We start from the raw sequence: 23,444 nt of genomic DNA on the forward strand, positions 1-23,444 counted from the left end.
TTAGGCATCTTGAACTGTAGCATCTACAGTAAATAACCTGAAACCTGCAGTTCACATGTAGATTTCCCACAAAAAAAAAAAAATCCTGTTGTGGATTTTTCCCCAAGGATTTCCATCAGCACACAAATGACAATAATGCTCCTAGTACAGAGAAACCTTCATTGCATAGCTGAAAACCTCCTGCAGCATGTAGTCACTCTCACAAAACACAACCAGATACTACAATACAATTATGGGATGCCATACCTATTGGATGCACATTGTACATTTGTCAAGGTGGTGAAGTTGTTCCTGACAGTCCGAAGGCTTGCCAGAACCTGAAAAAACAAAATAAGAAGAAGGATGAGAAGAAGAAGCCACATGTGGCAAAGGTGGGGGTGAAATATGAGGAATAGTTGCATAAAAAAGACAAAAAGTAAAAAAGATAATTAGAAAAATGAAGATTACAAATTGACACTCAGGAGAGTTGAGAGAATATAAACAATGATAATTTGAAGTTTTCACTTACATAATCATAGCATTGTGACAATGTGATAGCTCCTCCAAAAACAAGCAAGAGTTTTCTGTATTTTGAAGTATTCTTTTAAATGCTTTACTTGGAAATGCAGCTGATTATGCAGACTGGTTGACTAACTGTTGTATCTGAATCATTTCAGTAATTCATTAGCGGTGAATTCAACGCAGTCTTTGCAGCTGCCTCTCAGTGCTAATGGTGCTTGTTGCACCCACTCCCACCCAGATCAGCACAATCAAAATCAATTCTTAACCTTCAGTACTAACTGATTAGTTTAGATTCAGCACTTTTGTAAACTGGTATTTTCTCTAAAATATGTTGCAACAATGTAGGAAACTATAGCTGCTGCATTGATAAGGGTGCAATCTCAAAGAGTGCACCTTATGATCAGCAGCACTAAGTATCTAATGTTCAAAAAGAGAATTTCATCACATGGCATTGTGATTGCTTGGAACTTATTGCAACCATTAGAGTGAACGGAATAAACAGGACTAATGTAACTAAAGTTTTAAGTTTGGGAGGATGAGTCTACAATGACCCTGTCATTGATAAGCAGACCTTGCCGTGCCTACTAAGGGCCACCAGGGGGCAGAGAAGTGAGTGATTTACTTTCTGGATCCATGAGGTGCTTCACATCTAAAAGCCCTTTGGGAAAATGTGTTTTTCAATAAATGCTACTTAGCAAAACATCTTTAAGATAACTGATGTTTGCTGAAGCAGATTCCTTGACTAGTAGTCAGCTCTTACCTGGGCAAATGGAGTCACAATCAAGTCCTCTCCATGCCTGAAATGGGATGTGGTGAAAGCAAAGACAGTTATACACAAAAATACACAGTTATTCATAGTGAAGCTGACACTATCACGCTGTCATGGAAACAACTCACAGTTCTCCAACAATGGAAGAGTTTCGAGACAAGGACTTTGGTGACAGTTCGTAGTCGCTGTCAGAGCGGTACAGGAAGGACTCTCTGCGTTGGCCATGGCCTGCCAAGTTTGGGTGTAGAACCAGACCTGAGCCCGGGGACACCTGCGGGTCTGAAGGACTGCAGCACAACAATGGGCCATTCTCCACTTCAAAACTAGAAGGAGAGAGATAAGAAACAGTAATCGGTACAAAAAGAGAGAAGAGAGGAGGCTCTGCAGCTGAAAAAAAAGGGGAATTTGGAGAGTGCCTATTATCATCAAATGAAAAAAAGTGAATGCAAGTCAAATTAAATAATTAATTTTGCCATGTCTAAGTCTGATCAATCATCAGTCTAATCATTTGACTTTCAAATCCTCATCATCGTGTACTAAGGAGTTTCAGTAAGCTGCAACTAAGTGATGACTTGCGCAACTTGTCCAAAAATCCCAGAGAGATGGTTGCATAAACCCTAAAACGATTACCGCCCCATCCATCCATGGCCTAAAAACAAAACTATTGTGCTCATTAAATAAGTATGCTTTGCTGGTCAGTGAGAGGTGGGGTGGCTTTATTGGAAACTGCTTGTCTGGTCTGTGTCTCAGTGTCAACAACAGCTCCATTCATTTATCCCTTCTGAGTAGCAAGAGAGCAGCACACAGAGAGAGATTAGCTTCTTACAGTGTGATGACGGGCATACTGTAGTGTTTGCTTATTATTATTTATTTCTTTTTATACCCAACCATACCCAGTGGCCTTTGAAACATGTATACAGGATCTGTTTTGTTTCATAGTTTTTTTACTTACCTGCACAGGGACGGCAGATGGAAAGCACAGTACCAAATACAAGCATCTCCTCTAATTTCTTGAGATTAATGTTTTTCTACATTGTCCTTGACAAATTAATCTAATAGGTATAAAATACAAAAATTAACCCGATCTAACTTGTAACCTTTTCCCGGGGCTTTTATATAAATAAATTTAATGTGCAATACAAAAATAAGAAACGACAGAAAAGACAAACAACAGCCAGTGTTAGTAGTAGTAATAACACAGTTATAACAAACCAAATACCAAACCATCAAACTGCAGAATTGTACATAAAGTGTCTATTTTATGTGTAAACATAATGTGAACATCTACAATCTTTTCGACCAGCATGTGTTCTGATATCACAGTGAAACCACCACAGATGCTCAGACAGATATAATCTGTTTGTCAGCATGGAGTGGGTGCAGGAGGAATGGACAAGCTATTGTGTAACCAGATGATCAGATTTAGATGGACTGGAGTTTAGAGGTGAAAGGTCAAAGTATCAATGGCTTGCAGGAACAACAGCTGGCACAAACCAAAAAAAAAAAAAAGAATTAAAAACTAAAAAATTTGACTAAGTCCTGAGTTTAGCTTGGATAATATGTACTCGCAAGCTGATAGAGTATGTGTAATTCCCATATAAGTCATTACGCTTTAAAATAGTTGTTTAAAACAAATCAGCATTTTATATTTTAGTCCAGTTGTAGTGGTGGTCTTGTAGTGTCCACAAGAAAAAAGAAAACACAAACACACCCAGTATTCAACCAACTTGTCTTTAATTTATCTTGTAATGGACTGACTGTCCCAAAGGCCACTTCACTACTTGCCCCACATTCCCCCCTGCCTCTGTAATTTCTGCTACATATGGGATTAACTGGGCACATATCCCACTGAGATACTCTCATTCCCACACATCTGCCAGAGAAGCTCAGATAAATCGGAAATGTGCAAACTCTGTTTACACACATGCGGTATGATAAATGTCATCCACTTTGCGTCATTCAAATTATTTCACACAATATTAACAACAAGCTATTTCAACAGCAAACTAACCTCTTAATCTGGCACAGGCAGACCACCATAGTATGTTAATGTAATATCATTTCTGTAGATCGTGATAAACTGTAAACTCTCAGCCATAATCTGGTACAGTGGATGTAGGATGCAAATTTATCTCTTTTGGCAATGTACTGTGAAGTTACAATTTCATGTCGCAATCTACCACCGATGCAGTCATTCTAAAACATAGATATGTAGAGGAAAAAAAGAAAGAAAAGCTCAAAATACCAAAAAGTCTAACTTACAAATTTTGCAAAAGAAAGTGAAATGAGAAAAAGACAGACATACGACAAAGAAGACCACTAAAAAGTCACCTGGGGGCCGAGAGGCGTGCTCTACTGACCACTTCCTCGCTGAAGTCAAAGTGCCCAACTCTGCACCTAGGGGACCTCCGTAACATTCTTCTCTCCCGTCCACCTCCTCCCTCTTCATCGGGCAACTAAAAACATCGCTGCTGTGGCTGCTCACTCATACACATGCACACACACACTGACAGACCCCCTTTCTGTCCAGTGAGAGGCCACATGCTGGAATAATGTAGGCTTGGCGCACGCTAACAGGCAGATCTGGGCTGGGACACAGGGAATGGACTCACAGTCACCCTGTTTATCCGACTGCCTGTCCCTTTTCCCTCTATATTAAATCACTGCAGATTAGTCAGAGCGTTCATCATTCCAACCAGCCTTAACTTGGCCACCTAAGGGCGCCCTAAAAAAGCATATTCACTAGGGTTTACAGTGAGAAGGAGGGTATCGAAATAGAAAATCCAGATTTTCATTTATTTATCAATTTAGGAACTTTCACTGATGTGCATATGACGTAATGTAGATATATCACAGAGAAAAAAAATATCATCTGTGTTTGCACGACGTAATGCAGAGCCTCCTTCACCTGAACTACGGCGCTCCGGTCAAAATCACATCTACGTAAGATCAGAATCACTGCAATCATGGATGACAACTTTTCACCTTTGCAGGTCTCATTTTGATTAGAGAGACTTCACTAAGGCTTATTTTCCTTTATCAAGGATTAAAATAACATGATCATGTAAACGTTTCATGTTTCAGTGATATGTCTTTGGTCTTTTGGTACTTTTGGTGTTTTGTACGCGCTGGAAACTACTTCTTTGTCAGACTGTGATCCTTACAAAATGACCTAAAATAAAATTAATGTTCTTGTTCTGGCACAAAACAATATATTATTATCTATATTCAGTGTTAATTTAACACTTTGACAGTGTTTATATGCTACATCCACATCAGTAGAGTCCGTTTACATTAAGCTATCTGAGTAGGCTCAAAGCAAACCAGATGTTGTGACAGAGGGATGTCTGGAAGACTGAAAAAAACCAGAGACTCCCATTATAATCTGAGTTAAAACAGAAGAAGAAAGAAACAGATTGGCCTTCTTGATATATAAATATATATTTAAACAAAACAAAACAAAACAAAACAAAACAAAACATCGACTGCAGGTGTATACTCAGAATCCAGAGAATAAAACAATAACTGCGACTCAACTAAGTAATCATGAGCACCAATGAGAATTTATTGAGGGGTCAAGGGAGACATTTCTCTTGAGCACACTTCATTCCAGAGGAAAAACACTCGGCGCTCTGCTGCACTCAGCGTGTACTCCTCAGTGTTTCAACAATATTCAAACATTTTATGATGAAATAAAGTCATCACCTTTTGCACATTTCAACAAATAAGGAAAAGTAGCACTGTAATGGTTTGTGCCTGGAAAGCAACGTGAGATTTGGATAAGGTTTATTCGATAAACCTTATAAACCTTGGATAAGGTTTATTCGATAAACTTGTCTTCAAGGTCTACTGAACGTGTTCACCCACAGTATCCGTCTGTTCATCCTGGAAAAAGATCCCTGCTCTGTTGCTATTCCTGAGGTTTCTCACAATTTTTTCTTTTTCTTTCTTTTTTGAATTCATTGTCTGAATCGAGGGTGTAAAGGTAGAGTAATTTGTATATAGTACCATTTTTTTTTTTACCACTGTAAAGCCATTTGAGAAAATCAGTTGGGTTTAACTTTAGAAATGCTGGAAATTGTGGCCATTTTCTACCCTCAGACTCAACAAGTTATTGTCAGGGTCTGTTACCAGTGTTTTTCTCTGATAAAACACAATTCTGGATTCTAAAGCACCATGGAGTAGGGATACTTTTGGCAACTTGAAATAAACTAATGCAAAGTAAGGGTCTCTTTGAGTGAATAAATAAATCCTAAATCAACATGCACTTACTGTAGCTCTTCAAGGTCATAGTAAATAAACTGAGTTCACAAACGATGAAGAAACAGCTACCTGAGTTACGTCTTTTACTCTGGCAGCCTCTTTCTCTCACACATACGAACACACCAACCAAATCCTTACCAGGTATTTGCTACAGTGAAGCGTCTGTATCGACGGAGATGCTTGTTCACGAGCTGTTTGCGAAAGCATCTTGGTGAGCCGTGTGGGGAGAGTTTCTGGCCTGGATTAACAGCAACAACACTGCAAGACTCTGCCTGGTCCAACCCGAGCTCCCTCTTCTCTCCACTGTCTTCCATTAGCGGTTCTGCTTTACAACCAAGTACAATGATGGCGCTTTCTTGGCATTTAAAAGCAACTACATTCCCAAAAAACAGCTGCAATCACACAGTCTGGAGCCTTTTCTCACTCGTTTTACATTAATAAAGAATAAGAAATTATTGCATTGTAATCAGGTCCCGAAGAGAAATATTGAGGACAAGACAAGTTCTCACTCGTATACTTAGAAAATGACTCTGAGTTCATAATTCATTTGATTGGTAGATATCTTACAAACACCCTCCATGCAATATTTATAATGCAAATCCAAAACAACATCATCAACAAGCTGATTGGCTAATCTGCAACAGCTGGAAAATACCACACCAATAGTTATGGAATGAAATAAACAGAGCAAAAGTTTCCCAGCTCCTGAACTTTATTCCAGATAATTGCAACCCAGGCTTTTACAAAGCAGTAGAGCAGAGTATGTGTTAGAGAGATGAAAGCAACAGATAAGAGTCAGTGGACAGTATGTCTCTGAAGAGAGCCCATAATCATGTGTGCTTTAGTGGGGACAATCAGAGTTGTTCAAAGACAAAGGATATATGTGGCAAATTGCCATTTAATAATGTGAAGTGGTTGCCATCATAAAAAAACTGTCATCTGATACATATTCCCTAAATTACTGCTGCCATGGAACAGCAGCCTACTGTAGTCTAGCTCAAAGGTAGACACAACAATAACAGCATACTCAGTTAAATGACCATCTGATGTCTTAGAAATGAGCAACATTTGTGTTTGTCTCCAGGGCATATGGTTATATTTATTACTGTAAGAACTGACAAAAACTAAAAAAATACCACCTGCCTCCCACTGTTACCAACACACAAGTTGCTCAGAAAAATCTGCTCCTCTCAAAAACTAAGAATAAAAGCTGAGAACTACATATAAACAAAAAGTGTTATAATTGTCCTCGGACAACAAACATGTACGACTACCAAAGCAACAGTGCTTACCTTATAATACGTTGGCATTACTTATGTACTAAAACTGTGATGATTGTCCTTCGTTTTTCTGTGGCTCACCTGTCAGGGTCAGCCTGTGTGATGTCGATGCGAGGCACGGAGGCGATGGGCAGGCTTGTGGGTCTGGTCCGTGTCACTGGATCCTCTTCAGGTGTGAGTGGCCTGCCCCTGTCCCTCTCCTTTTCTGCTTGTCGCCATGACAACGGAGGCAGCTGCAGGTTGCCAGAAAACCGCCTGTGGACTTTGCACACCTCTACCCCGAGGGTGTTGGCTGTGGATGGTTGTCCTACAGGAGGCTCCTTATTCTCCTGAGAGGGAAAAAAACAAAAACAAAAAGACAGTGAGTAATTGGGTTACACGGGTTCATATTTCTTCCTCCAGGTAGGCTTGGTGACGAATAAATGTGGAGAAAATGAGGGTGGCATGTTAATATTTTTCTTGAAATATAAGAGGACAATTAAATGTTAGTGCGTTAAAAATTGTAATGACAATATCAAAAAAATAGAAATATTTAAAAAAAAAATAATTTTCAAAAATAGAATATTGTAAAAAGAAAACAAAAAAACAATCAAAAAAAAAAAAAACCAAAGTTTTAAAAAGAGATTTAAGAGACAGATTTGGCACGTATAAACATGCCTCTTTTAGAGTGGGTCACAGAAGTACGAATGTTTAAACACTAACGTAACAATCCGCCTGCCCTGAACATATCCCTTATTTAACAAAGTGCCATACAGTATATTGGCTACATTTACGATTTTATGCTCTTTATCAAACAGACAATAATTAGCTGTTTGATCAAAGCCCATTTCAGGCCCCTTGACACCTGAGCTACCAACTGACATTTTTATGAAGCTGTGCTGAATATAAATTGTGCGTGTAATGTGTCTGGCTGAGGGAAAGGGTTCCAGTAAGGAGCCCTGGGTGACTCGCTGTAATGACTTGAGGGAACAAGCCAGGGCACTGAGGAACCAGAGGTGAACTGCCAGAACCTATTCTGCATACATCACCCTCCACTTTATGTTCTCCGCATGCAAGTATAAATGAAACACGTCGACAGGTTTCAAATGAACAAGGGAGGTATCAAGGAATTCTTAGAACGCAGCTTTGGCAAACAAGAAATTCTGTGTCTCTTTTATGTGTGTGTGGTGCAGGAAAGTAGACGGGGAAGATGAGTGGGAAAGAAAGTGGGTGACACTGGGTGAGTGTGTGAGAAATAGAAAGAGTCATCAAGGCTGACAGCTCAACACAATTTGACATGTCTACTTAAATGCAGTTATTAGTTGCTAATAGGCACTTTAGCCCAACCAATACTGGATCTTTGAGGCAGATACCGATATTGATATTTGGAAGTTAAAAAAAAAAAATCCTCAGAAAAATCATCCAATAATATTTTTAACATAAACACATAACATATACAACAATCTTGACAAAAATTTTTTAAAAAGAATATTTCAGTTGAAAAATCAAGTTGGAAGTGATCTGTGGTAGAAGGGTTATGTAGTGATGACAATGTGTCTATTTTACCTCAAACGTAGTTTGGCATTGCAATATCTTGTTACTTATTGGCCAACACACACACACACTGATACCGATATATCTGCAATAAGCTAAAATCAGCCATTATATCAGTCAGGTCGATTTATCAGTCTGGCTCTAATAGGTACCATGGCTGCACCTAGAAATTATTTCCACTACTACTTACTACTAATCCACTTATTACTTTCTCAACTTATCGCTTCATCATTTGGTCTAAAAAATGCCTGTGAATCTGTGAATCGACTTCATAGTGAATCGGAAAATCGTGACTAGTAGCATTTACCTAGGCTTGGTAAGAAGTGAGAAGGACCACAGTGAGAGCACATGCACATGTATCTTGTCCAGCTGAAGCGTCCAAAAAACTGTAACTGTGAGTTATATCTCCCAGGGGGCTGACAACATTGTCATCTGCTCCCACTGAATTTCTTTTCTTTACTGCACCAACAAAAGTATGACGATTCAAGTCCAAATTGCCTGTTTGTCATGGACAGAGTGCTCCTCTCTGAAATTTAAAAATGACAGTGTCCTGAGTTCTGTGAGAGAAGAAAGGTCAAAATGAAAATCAACAAAATTCAAATGAATCAGTGAATGCATGAAGTGAGACAGAGAGGTGTCACATGATGAGGTAGAGAGCTAATGATGATCCGAGACAGAAAGAGAGACATGAATGAGAGAGTGAACTGCAAAAAGAAGGGCGAGATTAGGAAATTTTCTGAGTGAGAGAGGGGAGAACAGAGTGAACAGAAGAGACAGAGAAACTACAGACAGGAGTCTGCCTTCCTTTCTAATAGTCAGTAAACACAGCTCTGCTGACTCCCCTGTTCTTTCTATGAAATGCAATTTGTCTGATTTATTGTGCCTGTCTTTTTAAGACACATTCTTCCTGTCCCATGGAAATGGTTGAAAATTAAATCTGGCAAAACAACTCTGTTCCAACAACTCTGAGTAGTCTGTTGTCAATGTGAAATAGTGCCACTGCTGTTTTACCAAATTAATTATCAACTGTGTATTGATTGCATCTCTGACATCTGGACATTTAATTCTAGTTATCCATTGATCTCTTGTCTTTGGTCCGATTGGCACTAGGAGGAGGAAATAGTGCTGATTTACTTTAAGTGTACGCCTGTATATAACCCAGGAATAGGATAAGGATGTTGATAAATTTAGAATTCAAAACATCATGAAATTTGGAAACCTGGGATTTATCTTATATGAACAACATGGACATAAATGGACAGGAACTGTGATGGAACAATCACAAATGGCGCTAGTGTAGCTCCGGAGTCAAACAGAGGTGGGTGTTTTCTTGATGAAGATGAAAGGCCTTTCTTGGCTGCAAAGCCTAAACAACTCTAGTGTTCTCTGGGATTTTTCCAAAAAGCCTTTTTGAAGAAGGTGATATAAATGAGGCAGCTTTAGAAGGGATGACTCTAACAGAATTGAATCTGTGAGCCAAAAGAAAAAAAAAGGCTTAATTATTAAGGTGCTATAGAAACTTAATGAAAGGTGGGAGATGGACACTCAAGGGTGTTGAGTGGAGTAGTATAGCAGATATTTTTAGAGAACTGCATTATTATTTCTGTGAAATGAAGAAAAAAAATGGCTTAAACTCGAAAGATAAAATACATGAGATATATATATAATTTATCTGCTACCTCATTGATATTTGTATATTAAACTATGTCAGACAGCTGATCTTTTTTTGTGCATCTGATGACTTTTCGACCTTGTCTACTCTCAGAAAAAGGTTATCAATTGTTTGTTCACATGATTCAGTTTTCTAGTTCTTTTCTTCTTAGTTTTTAAAAGATCTCAGACATTTGTTGTTGATGTTTTACATCTTTATAAAGGTTGGTGGACTGAGTAAACACCAGGGACAACAATGGAAAAGAAAAAACCTTATAAGAATTGCAGAAGCCTGCAAAACATTCCTGCCAATAGAGTAGAATAAGCATTTTAGGTGCTATTAATTGAAGGTTTTCATTCCAAATCACTGCTGAAATTAAAGTAAAAAAATCACCACTAATCACTCCTGAATATACTGGATTAAATTGTGAATTTCACAATATTTTTGCATTATCCTAAATGTTTCTGTTACTAGCCTCTTACAAATCTAGTGTGATGGAGGCCAGTCACAGCAGGAAAACTTTGTCATCCAGGATGAAGCCTGGCCTCTGAGCTCCTGTTGGACAATGTCAAAGTAAACGACCTGGCCTGCCTGCCCAGGCATAAGCACCAGTGGCGTAGAGGAGAAACAGATGGGCCTCTCTGTCAGATATGTCTTATCCATGTTTCCATTCAGTCTATGGCCTAAATATCTCCTGGTCTGCCTTTCAACCCCTTTCCTCCTCTTCCAGCTCTATCTCTATCTTCTAAACTCTGCGTCACTCTTCAACTCTCTCCCACAAACACACAACACATTGTCTTCCCACCCCCCCAACAGTTCCAACAGACACACCATCTCCCTCTCTGCAGTGTGTGCTGCCGGATAGCGGTCTGTTGTGTACAGCACAGTCATCAATTTATGAGTCACTGACCACCGCACAGACATACTGCACCTCACTGCCTCAGTGTATTCCTATTTTATCAGGAGGAAAATAGAGGGAAGGCAAATGTTACAAAATTTACAATAGTTTCTCAAACTGCAGAATTAGGCTGTAAACTTTAGAGGGGAGATGGAGAATTTCAGATACAAAGAAATCATGCGCGTCTATGTAATGTATGCATGGATGGATACGAAGTTGCACAGATGGATGGTCGGAAAAATCAATACTTACATCGCCTGGTGTAACCCCGTGTGCACTCCTGCTCTTCTTCATCCTGAGGGATGCTCAGCCAGACACTCTGTCTCTCTCTCTGTGTGTGTGTGTGTGTGTCTCTGACACTCTCTCCGAAAACGCAGCTTTTTCCTGCTTGTCCTGCACTGGGAACCCTCACCAGTACGCCTGCACATGGGAAACAGAAAGGAGGAAGCGGTGGGGGTGGTGGCAACGATAAAATAACCAGTTCTAAAAGTTACTCTGCCTCCCTCACAGTGAACATCATGTCTGAAATTGTCGTCTGACTCGGTGATGCAGTTCTGGCTGCAGTAATTGTGCAGGTCTACATTGCGTTGCATTACACTACAAATTACACAAATTTAACAAAAAAGCAGACATTACATTAACTGTGAGAGATTACCTATCTCAGCAGTTACAAGTTTGTACAAGTAGACATATATTATATAAATTGAAACAAATCTTGAAGGCAGAAAAAATACACAGTAAAAGCTATAAAAGCACCAATACCAAAAACTACTTTTTTTGATACCATACTTTTAGAAACATTTTGTCAGTGTTGGACTGACAGTTTGTCAGTCCAACACCTTGGCCCAGACTGAAATATTTCAACAGCTATGGAATGCCATGAAATTTTCTGCAAATTTGTGATCCCTTGACTTTTCCTTTAGAGACAGCATGAGGTCTTACATTTCTGCTTATAAGTGATAAATCTTGAGAACTATGGGATGGATTACTGCGAAATTTGGTACAGATACTCATGTCCCCCACAGACTTAACTGTAGTAACTTTGGTGATCCCTTAATATTTCCTCTAGCGCCACCATTAGGTCAGCGTTTGTAAACGTCCAATACTTTGGTTTTTTTACCAAATACCTCCAAAATTATTTACATTCCTGTCAGCCTCAGCTGTAGTTTTTGTTTAGTGCTAATTAACAAATGTTAACTTTGTAACATGCCAAACTAAGATGATGGTAAACATATCTGTTAAACATCAGGATGTTAGCATTATCATTATAAGAAAGCTAGCATGCTGACATTCGCATTTAGCTCAAAAGCACTGAGGTGCCAACGTGTCTAACAGTCTAACAGAGCCCTAGCATGGCAGCCTGTTCTGAATGCACTTGAGTGAATAATCTATGTGACAGAAATGAATCAATATTTTCCATGTGACTATTGATCCCCCCTCTGTGACCCCACATATTACCCCCTCTTTGGCAAGCACATTTTCCTTGTGTTAAAGTCAGTGTAGCATTACTGGTTAAGAAGGCTGTTGTTGGCGCTCTCCAGCTGCAACCAAGTCAAGTGGCACGAAAGGAGAGATTTCTCAGCTGCGCAAACAACCCAATCTTGTTTGCAGCTTTCAAAACAAACCTCTATACTGTATGTGAGGCTTCCTGCTGTTCTCAGTTATTATGAAAAAATGACATGAGAGGTAAAATGGCAGTAGATCACACAGGGATTCAGTGTTTTGAGCATCTGTAAGATAATTTTTCGGCTTCTGGTTCAGATCTCAGCAGGAGGGAGATGATCTCAATAATGTATGAGGTTGGATAGTTGCATCCACTACAGGGTTCATTTGAACACGATTCAAACTCTTTTTACTTCATGATACGGGTACAGTTTTCTGCTTCTTTCATGATAAAAAAGCCTTCAGCTGGGCTGATAAAGATTTCTACGAATCCACCAGAGTGATCAATGCGAGTAGACTGTAGACTGGCCGACACAAAAAATAGTATCAATCCAAGTAGTTCTCAGTGGCATTCACATGTGCCCTAGCTATAGCCTCGCAGACTAAGAGTCTGTGAGGTTAGAGCTAGGCAGAGCAGGGCTTTGAGATAAATGTTAACACCAAAATGCTAACATGCTATAAATGACAATGCTAACATGCTGATGTTTAGCAGGTAAAATGTTCACCACCTTCATCATCTTGGTTTAGTATATTAGTATGCTATCATTTATGAATTAGCACTTAACACAAAGTCCACTTAAAAGTCAGGGGATTGCCAAGTCATTAGAATTTATCCTCTACAGACCTTGAATATCTGTAGCAAATTTAACCAAAATCCTTTCCAATAGTTGTCAAGATATCTGACTTGACATGAATGTCTGTACTAAATTTTATGATAATCCATCTCCTCGTAGTTGTGGAGACATTTTACTTAAAACCAAAAATGTTAGCCTATTAGTCAGCCGGATTCATCTTCTAAGGGACCATGAATGCATTTCAGTCTTGACGAAAGTGTGGGACCGACTGACCAGCATTGCTATCCCACGTTGTTAGCGTGGCTAAAAACGACAAGGTTACTTTTTACAAAACAATACAATGACAACTTGTTCAGACAATTTAGAGCTTAAACTGTAATCCTCTCAAATTGCACCATTTCAGAAATTTCAAACGAAAACATTTTTCTTGCCATCAGAAAATTCTTTCACCATTCCAAAGCGCAAATCATGAATGCATTAATATCGATAGTAATTTGCCTAACACCCCAAAAAACCATTTGGGCGAAACGTTTTCAATCTTTCTGTCACAGCATCCGTAAAAGGTTTTTCTCAAGTCTTGTGTCCTTCCATAAAAGGATCAAGCAAATTATCATTGCTTGAATGAACCCCAGAGCCGAGAATTACTTCAAAAAACAAGCAGAAAAGAAGGACGGTAAAAGGTTATGTCAAATCACGTGTGATCCCACAATGGTTTTAAAGCTTTAAGACTATGAGCACAAATCATCAGAAGATAGTTCCACAAAGGTCACCTGAGACGCTAAGAAAGCTCTTACTTTGTGTACACCACACTCAAAAGGCTCAATTAACTTTGACAGTGTAGCTGTGTTATATTTTGTAACAAGCAGCTGGGGAGTTGTCTGCCTCTAAGAGACCATTTATTGTGAATTGTGGCATTCAATATTTAATTGTTTGTTTCTGTGCTTCAAAACTTAGTTTTCAAAGGTTGTGGTATCTCCAAGGACTTGACTAGTGTGAGGAAAACATTGTAGTAGCCAAAGCCTGGATGGTTTAAAGTTCCAAAGGTCTTCTATGAATGAGTATTTGCATCTCCCAATCATCAACAACAAGGATCCCCATTCATTTTTACAGCCACAGTTACAGTTACATAATCAAAATGGTTAATAGCACTGACTGATATGTTTGTTAAGAATCCCACTATATTAACCCATTCATGTCACTTGTGACTTTTGCATATTTCTGCTCAATGAGTTAGTTACACTTCCAGCTTGGATCTTAATGTGTGGGCATGTGTGTGTGGTTTGTAACTATTTTGCAACTAATGATTTTCATTATTCATTAATCTTGTGACTTTTTACTCAATCCATCAATTGTTTGCCTATAAAAGTAAGAAAACTGTAAAATATGGCCATCAGAAGCTCTATTTGCCCAAGGCGCAACTTCAAAATGCATGTTTAGTCAGACCAACAGTCAATTTTAAATTCAAAAGGATGTAAAATAGAGAATTGATGAATGTTCGAGTTAATTGTAACCAGTGATTGTCATTTTTGCTTGTTAAATGTTAAACAATTTTCTGTTAATTGACTAATCAATTAATCAACAAATCATTTCAGCATCCCTATTTTGTCAGTCTCTACATTTGTAGTACACTGTCTGGCTATACATAATGTAGTACTGATACTAATATTACACCAGGCTTACTAAATGCTTTTCTTCCCTTACGATATGATCTTTTGTCTCATTTTGGATAATTTTCAGTGGTTATGTTGGAATTATTTTTTTGATTAGGGGAGACTGATTGACAAAATGTAATTTAACACTTCGAAAGGACACAGCAGTAATCACCACTGAAGCTTTACTTGCATTCAGGGAAAAAAGAATCTTCCAAGACTATTAAGAGATTAAATATTTGTTACATCATTATAATTATTTTCTTATAAGGCTTGTTCCCTACTACCAGCACTTAAGTGAAAAGGTCAGAGCTCTGTCAATACATCCAGGGAAGGAAAGAACCTATGAGACTCTGAAGAGTATTGAAACCAAAAACCCAAGAGACCACTCAATTCAAAGAAGAAGACTGGAAAAAACCCACTGGATTAGGAATGCACTGGTCTCACTTTGGCAGACTGCTGCCTCTGCTTTTTAGAGAAAAGTTTCAAGTGTTCTTTCATTCTTGCAACCCCAGCAATAGGTCATCCCCATGGTGGCTGTCTGTACCTCTACAAATAATTGGTTGTTGATGTGAAGAAGGCAACAGAATGCCTGGTCACGAGGCAGAACTTCAGATAATGATGGTTTGTAGAAAACATCAGGGAATCTTGTGCAAGGCGTACAGTCCTGGTTGAAATTAGTGGCACCCCTTAATTTTAATTACAGAATTTAGAACATCCTAAGAAATAAATGCAAATTAACCAATTCTGTATGATCAGAATATTTAATAAAATGTCCAAAGTTGTTTAACAACAACAACAACAAAAAATGCCTTCATATTGTGAAATAAAAAAATACAGAAATAAAATGTAAACTCAACACAATTATTGGCACCCTTTTGTTGAATTTAAATTAGTTTCTCAAACAAAATAAATGACTCACCTGTACTCTTTTGGGGATACTGTTCTATGGACAGATGAAACCAAAGTAGAGCTCTTTGGGAAGGAAGTGCTTCAGTTTGCTTATAGGCAACGAATAAAGCACATACACACACCCACCTACAGTAAAACAAGGTAAAACTAGGTTTGAGGCGAAGGTCTTGGGTCTTTCAGCAGGACAACCACCCAAAGCACACATCCAGCAGGACAAAAGAATGGTTTAAAAGGAAAAGATGGACTGTTTTAAACTGGCTAGAATATTAAAATGTTTTTATTATTAAAAAAATTGGTTCACTTGAATTTACTTCTAAAGATATTCTATATTTTGTACTTAAAATTCAGGGGTGCCAATAATTTCAACCACGACTGTATATCATCACTACAACAGGGAACAAAACAAAGCAAATCAGACTGCTCTTTTGCTTAATTTACTACTTAAGGACAATGCAGAGGTCATGGATGAACTTTGTTTTGAGGCTATTATTTCTTCCAATAAAATGGGGTGTTTAAAAAAAGTTTTAAAGTATGAATTAAGTATGTACCAGTACAGTTTGTTGGCTTTGGACACAAAGGAGAGAGAAAGACTCTGGAGTAGATTAACAGCATCACCTTCCCCAAAAACACCAGATACACAGCATTGTATGGTGGGGTTTTGGATAGTGCTGACTCAGTTTAATTTATCAGTCGACTGAGAGAAAATTAACTGTCAACAATTCATCATTTAAGTCATTTATCACGCAAAGATGCCATACATTATGCCATACTCATTACAGCTTCTAAAATCTGAGAAATTTTACATATTATATGATTGTGAATTGTATATTTTCTAGCCTCTGACTGTTAGGCTGACAAAACAAGCTATTTAAATACATTACTTTGAGCTCTGGGATGTTGTTACAGGTGTTTCTCAACTTTTTTCTGACATTTTATAGACCGAATAATTAGTTGATAAAAAAAAAAAACTATCAGCAGATTCATCAATAATTTAAATAAGTAAGTGGTTAGTGTGGTTGGTGGTTTTTGTTGGAGTTGTGTGGATTTCCCACTGGTGCTATGGTTTCCCACAACAGTCCAAAGACAGGTACAATAAGCGAAATGAAAACTCTGACTTGCCTGTGGGATTAATTCTGCGTGTGAATGGGCTTGTGGATGTAATAGACTAGTGACCTGTTCAGATCATTTTCCTGCCCTCTGCCCTGTATATGCTGAAAGAGACAACAGCCCCTCAACATCATCCCCAGTGGCCTTGAACAGGAAGAAGCCTGTATAGAGAGTCGATGGATGAATGGATATTGAGGGTGTCCGTTATATATGACTCTCATTTACCATCATCCAACACACACTTAATGCTGACAGCATGTACTGTAATTGGGCAACCTGCTACGCTATCACGATAACCAATGTTTCCACTGTTGTCACATATTTTACATACGAGGTAAGCAAGGCTGCATTGCTGCCCATCTGACCAGTCAAACTTTGTCACACGGCGTCCATGCACAATGGAGAGCTGTAGAGGGTGAGTCAGTAGCTGTCATACATATAAAATCGCCAGACACCCACACAAAAGTAGCTGTTGTGTCACCAAAACAAAGGAGCCTCAAGAAATAATGTTTGGAACTGCATTAATAATTCGTTCAATTACCCTGTGGTCCAACAATGAGAGCGTTCAAAGCCATCTATGTGCCACAACCATGATGCATTCATTTTACAGTGGTCAATCATTAACACCCAGAGAAGTCAGATTCTACTGTTAAATTAAGGGTCATTAAGAGCAAAAATCAAAAAACATGCTATGCAGTTACTAAGACTTACTCAGCTTTGAGCCATTTAGTGGAGGATTAATCTGTATTCGATGTAAGGCTTCAAATAGTCACTCGTCAAAGAGCGGGTGCTACATGGGGAAGTAAACACCACTAGTCACAAGACACGACGGCTGCTGCCACAACAGCAGCAGGTCCTGTTTGACAGTTGGGCACACACAGGTTTATTCAAACTAAATAACACCACACCCTCTTTATTCACACCTCTGTGTGAATAAAGATTTAAACACAAAACATGTCCACTGATGACATAACTCGTCTATGGCAATTTTTAAATTGGTATAGACGAGTAATATAGTCCCAGTCACTGATGTTCAGTGTCCACAGAAACAATGTCTGTCAAATCTTCTCAAAAGAGCCTTCGGGTTATTTTCCGACACTGAACTAACTTAATATATCTAGAGATATATCTAGGATAAAACAGTTTCTCCTTCTGACCTTGAAAATAATAGCTGTGGTTCTGACTTAAAAGACTGCTTCAAATTGATATGCAACTCACTCAGGAATCAGCCACCAAACTTTATACTGTATTCAGTTCAAAGACAAGACTTCAGTATTTTATCATATCTAGCCTTTACATTAGAATCATTTTATTGATACATTTTGAAGGCATGTGAACATTTTATTGTTTATCATGTCATCTTTCAGAAATGCAACTCGAGGTTAAAAAGAAAAAAAGAAAATCACCATCGACAATCCGTAGAAGCAACTAAAGGAAAAAGGAGACAGAGAAAAGAAGCTAGGCCTTTGACTCTTTTGTCCCCCTGGTCATAGAATGAGCTGCCTGCAGCACAAAGGCAATAAAGTCACTGTCGTAATTACTTCTCTACACTTTACGTTACAAGGTCACTTGTATAACACCACAAGTGGCATGGAAAACAGTGCTTGTTGTATTGTTTTCATTAGTCCATTAACAAGATACTGAGGTGGGCAGGCTTTTGTTTCATTTGTTTTGTAACGTGCTCTATAGATGTAGCTGCAGGCAACGGAAAGCAAGTGTTAGATGAATGGCCACGAGGATACACGCTATTTATAACTGTTCATAATGCAAATCACACCTGCAACCACGCTTCCCTCCACACTATCTTTTGGCTCTGGCTAAAAACATATACTGTACATCCTAGCCATAGACTACCACCTGAATCGGTTTTAAATGAAAACTATTTAACCTACATAGAAGTACCTGCTTTTCACTGATACAGCTTACTTCTAATTTTTGAAATATCTAGATGGAAATTTTACAAAAACAACAAAACATTCTACTGCATTCATGACAGTACACAAGGCCACATTTGTTAATTAGTTTTCTTACTTACAGACATTTTGTGCTCAAGGTCTCTAAAACCTGCCTGGCCCATTGCCTTCTTAGACCCATCCATCTTAATGTAATTCATACAGCACTGAATATGATGCCAATCAATATTTGGCCAGACGTGTTCAGTGGAGATTTAGTTGGTTAATTTTGTATTAATGTATAAGGTTAGGAAGTGTATATCAAGAAAAGTACGTGCTGGAAGGTTGCAATAAGGCACACACTCTGTTAGCTCTGCTAATCTCATCCCTTCTTCCCACACTTTTTGTGTGGGCATGTCCTACACACAGAGCAGTTGTTGTACCTCATGCAGGTGTCTTTACACTGACTGGCTAAGCCTGACTTAGATTTAAACCATAGATTATTATATATATTCCAGTGTAATGAAATTGTTACATCTATAAATATGAATTGTCACTCCATTGGGAGGAACAGACAACATTATAGATTACAAGCATGCAAAATATGGGTCCACCAGAGCACACCTTTATTCATTAAAGTGATTAGTTGATTCACAGGAAATTAATCAGCAACTACTTTCATAATTGATTAATCTTTTAAGTAATATTTAAAGCCAATGCTTTTCTCTGTCTTAAATATCAGTAAACTGAATATTTTGTTGTTCTGGACTTTGGTGGGGAAAAAACTAATTTGGAGACATAATTTGGGCTCTGCATTGGGATTTTGTAACGAACATTTTTCACCATTTTCTGACATTTTATACACCAAATCGCTAGTGTTTTAAAAATGTCTTCAAATAGGGTATTAGCGTAAAGCAAAACTGTCAATTTTCATTTAACCCTCAGGATCTAAACGCCAACATAATTTCTTCTATCATGTAATATGGGCAGACACCTATCCAAGATCATTCAACAGTTTTACATTGTTTTTAATCACTCACCCCAAAGCCATATCACCTCTATGACTGAAGAAAACAAAATGCCAATCAACACTTGTCCACTTAGATAACTTGTCACTGAAAAATCAAAATTAAGTCAGAGTGGAAACTTTGCTGTTTGTATTTGCATTCAGCACAGTGAAGCAGATTCCAGCAGAAATGAGCTTTTCAGACAAGTGAAGACAGAGGAGTTTGTTGAGGAGGGAGAGAAACAACACACCAATTTGTGGCAGCTGAAGGATGACGTCACTGTGGAGGCCACATGCAGGGAACCCACTGCCCAACTGTGCAGACATAAAGAGAGGGAAAGAGAGACAGACAGACTGGACAGGCTAGCCCCTTTTGCCACTGGGCCACATGTCATACGACCATTTTGGGATTGTTCTCCTGTCACACCATGTGTTTGTCATGTTGGCACTGTAAATATCATCACAAGTCATGTAAGAAGGAGGACAGTCTTTCAACAAAAGCTGCTGGAAGCAGGCTGATTTCAAGCTGCTGTCTTACAAACTGACTTAATTGGTTTAAAATTTAGTGAACAAGTAAAACGTTTTTTGTGCTAGAACACTGGTCATATTCAGCATTCATCACATCCTTTTTTTCTTTCTTATAATTTGATGAAAGCGATGAATAAATGCAAATTCATCATGAGCTTATTAAGCTATTTAAAAGAAAAAGAAAGAAAGGATAAATAACTGTTAGGCCAAGATACATGGCAACTGTGACTCTGGATGAGTCACTGTGTGATTGGAGTTGCTGAAAAAGTCCAGTAATTAAGAGGGAGTGTCCCCCTGTCGAATTCCCCCCCCAACATCCATTGAGGTATTGTGATTTAAGTACTGTCTGTGCCAGCACTTCATCAGTTAACCATTAACTAAACAAAACTTTCCATTACCTGCTACATGGTGCTAAAGCTTTTATGTTGAAAAATAACAAATGACGTGGGGAGTAAGGAGGTAACAGAAGGCTTGGCAGAGTCTGCAAGATTTAAGGCACAGAGCGCGCCTTTGGTGACTGTCACCAGCTGGCAACCCCCATGTCAACATGGCTGTTAATCCTTCCGATGATAAATGAGACAGAAATGAATCAGCGTGCAGTTCTGACCTGTGTTCCTTGGAGATACTCTTGAGGCAAACACACACACACACACACACACACACACACACACACACACACACACACACACACACACACACACACACACACACACACACACACACACCCACTTTACCTACCACTTCATCTTCACCATTTGCATCTATATCAAAATCAGGACTGCATCTAACAATTATTTATAATCCTCCCATTATTTCTCTGATTATTCAATTAAATTTTGAGTCTATATAATGCCATACAATAGTGAAAAAGGCCATCCACAATTTCCCAGAAACCAAGGGGACATCTTGGTTGGAAATTGGAAATTGTTTGATTTGATTTGTTTCAGCGTTCAAAGACCCAATGATATTCAGTTTACCATAATTTTAGACAAAGAAAAAATTCTCACATTTAAGAAGCTGGACCAATCACATTTTTGGCCTTTTTGTTTGAAAAATGACTTACATGGTTATTTGATCATCAGAATAGTTTTTGATTTTATTGATTAATCATTTCAATTTTATATTTATTCAAGCAAATTCATAGGAAAACTGATCTCTTCTGCTTAGAAACCAATGAAGATATATTATACATTACTTAGTCAGCAATAACGCTTGCAGTAAAAAACTGATTCTGACCACAAAATTCGCTCCCAGATACCAAAGAAATGTACTCACAGATGAAGCTGTTCTCCTTGAGCCGGTGGTGAGAGGAGAAGCGAGAATTCACATCAGCAGACTGTCAGCCTGAAGGACAGACAATGTCTGGATTACAATTTCACAGATCAGACAGCACAACAAAATATTTGGAATGAAAAAAAAAACAAAAACTGAGCGATTGACAGTATTTCGGCCGGTTGAAACTACGTGATTGATCCTAGATAGGCAAATAAGACCCCTCACAATATTACAATCTCTTAGGGGCACAGCACCTTCTCTCTGACAAACATGTAAGGGATCGTTGATATTTGCACATTTTTTCACAGACAATGTAATTAATAGTAGACAGTATAAACTAGTTTTGATAAGTCAGAGGGTGTAAAAGTTGCTGAATTTCTTCTCAGCACATTAGTAATCTAGCATTATTGCTATGGTTTCCTAAATGCATGACAGTCATTACAATCACAGTTCAATTTACTATCCAGCACATACATACATACATACACATTTAATTACACACACACACACACACACACACACACACACACTGCACACACTGCTCCCAGTATGACAAACTCTGAACCAGTCTGAAACACTAAATGCCTAGCGCAGACATGGCATGTATTCATTAGCTAGAACGGGAACATCAATGTTAAGCAACAGAAATGGCAGTATAGTAACCACTTCACCAGTTAAGCCATTAAGTAGCCAGTAAGTGAGTCATCAGTCTGGCAGCCAGAGCCCTTTTAACAAAAACTTGGACGTATGTGCCTTGTTGTTTCAGAGCTGACAAAGAATAAAAGAGACAGTGGACAGTTGAGTTCACACAACATGACTGGGCGCGCTACAGAAATTCTATAAACTGGGTGTAGAGGGAAGTACAGCTGAATTTCAGAGGTGTAACATAATAGTATCGCATGCCAGTGAAATGTAACTACTGTGGCATAATAGAAGAGTTTATCTGGGATGCCAAACTGATGCACCGCTTGAAAAAGAAATTTGTAATAGAGAGAAAATGCCAAAATAATATTCTAGGGATGAATCAAAGTTATGTTTTTAATTCTTATGTTGTGGAACTGAAATATAGCTAACAGATGATCAAGCACATGTTCAAGTCAGCAGCAAATTTAGAATAACTGTAGTTGATCTGCTGGTAGCAGGAGTCCCTATAGGGGAGTCTCACAGATAATAAATCACAGTAGAGTTGGAATATTACAGGTGTAGGCGGGACATACGGCTGGTGGTAACACTGTCTACGTTGGCGTGACCAGTATACACACACATTTAACATTCCCTTCCTAATCTCAACCAAATAATGTTGCACACACACACATGCTCACACATAATGAAAAGTTGTAATAAGACAAAATGAAAATTAAATGAGACTTTGTATTTAAAATGTTAAAAATGTTTGACAGAGAACAAAGGACACATTTATTTTCAATAACATATTTGTAAAGGAACGTTATAAGAATTTCTAAAATTTCCTGCACGCATGTTTAAACTGTACTCACAATAGCATCCATTGTGAACACTGCATTTACAGATGAAAGGCAGTAATGAGCTACAAATCCCCATTCCAGCTAAGTCTGTTGGATATTGATATCTGTCTGATATTTTAGCCGTCTGCTATTATGTGGCAAACAATTGCTGCTTTTGTGCCACTGGAACAGTGTTGTAACTGCTGTAACTTTGGGTTTCTCCATACCTTGCCTCACACTGTGTGTGATGCTGCGGAAGATGTCAAATGACTTGCTGACAAAACCTCGGTGCCTCTGCTCTAACTTCGAGAGGTTCGACACACGAAAATGGAGAGGATGACTGGGAAACTGTCACAGTCGTCTCCAGTCTCCCCTATTACACCCATTACTAAAGGTCACTTTTCGAGTGTCCGTATCGACTCAAGTCAGACACATTAAGCTCTTATTGGAATATTATGTTGATTTATCCAGCTGGGTAAA

The 23,444-nt window shown here is 38.5% G+C and overlaps 1 protein-coding gene across 6 annotated transcripts in view; it reads right to left on the reverse strand.

Moving 5' to 3' along the window:
• LOC120798668 (cAMP-specific 3',5'-cyclic phosphodiesterase 4B-like) overlaps positions 1–23,444 on the reverse strand; it is a 50,583-nt gene that overhangs the window by 26,184 nt on the left and 955 nt on the right. For 2 of the 6 annotated variants that reach the window (XM_040143135.1, XM_040143137.1), the window contains exons 2-7: positions 21,502–21,570; positions 11,148–11,315; positions 6,895–7,142; positions 1,399–1,593; positions 1,262–1,298; positions 247–317 (exon numbers count right to left, since the gene is read on the reverse strand). In XM_040143135.1, coding sequence (XP_039999069.1) covers positions 247–317; positions 1,262–1,298; positions 1,399–1,593; positions 6,895–7,142; positions 11,148–11,189 — 593 coding nt within the window. In that variant the 5' untranslated portion in view covers positions 11,190–11,315; positions 21,502–21,570. Of the gene's footprint in view, positions 1–246; positions 318–1,261; positions 1,299–1,398; positions 1,594–3,601; positions 3,715–5,671; positions 5,863–6,894; positions 7,143–11,147; positions 11,316–19,949; positions 20,397–21,501; positions 21,571–23,444 lie in introns of those variants that run through there. The other 4 variants (XM_040143136.1, XM_040143138.1, XM_040143140.1 and 1 more) reach the window with 4 other exon arrangements.

The sequence above is a fragment of the Xiphias gladius genome, chromosome 14 (assembly GCF_016859285.1).
Source record: "Xiphias gladius isolate SHS-SW01 ecotype Sanya breed wild chromosome 14, ASM1685928v1, whole genome shotgun sequence".
Classification (NCBI taxonomy): Eukaryota; Metazoa; Chordata; class Actinopteri; order Istiophoriformes; family Xiphiidae; genus Xiphias; species Xiphias gladius.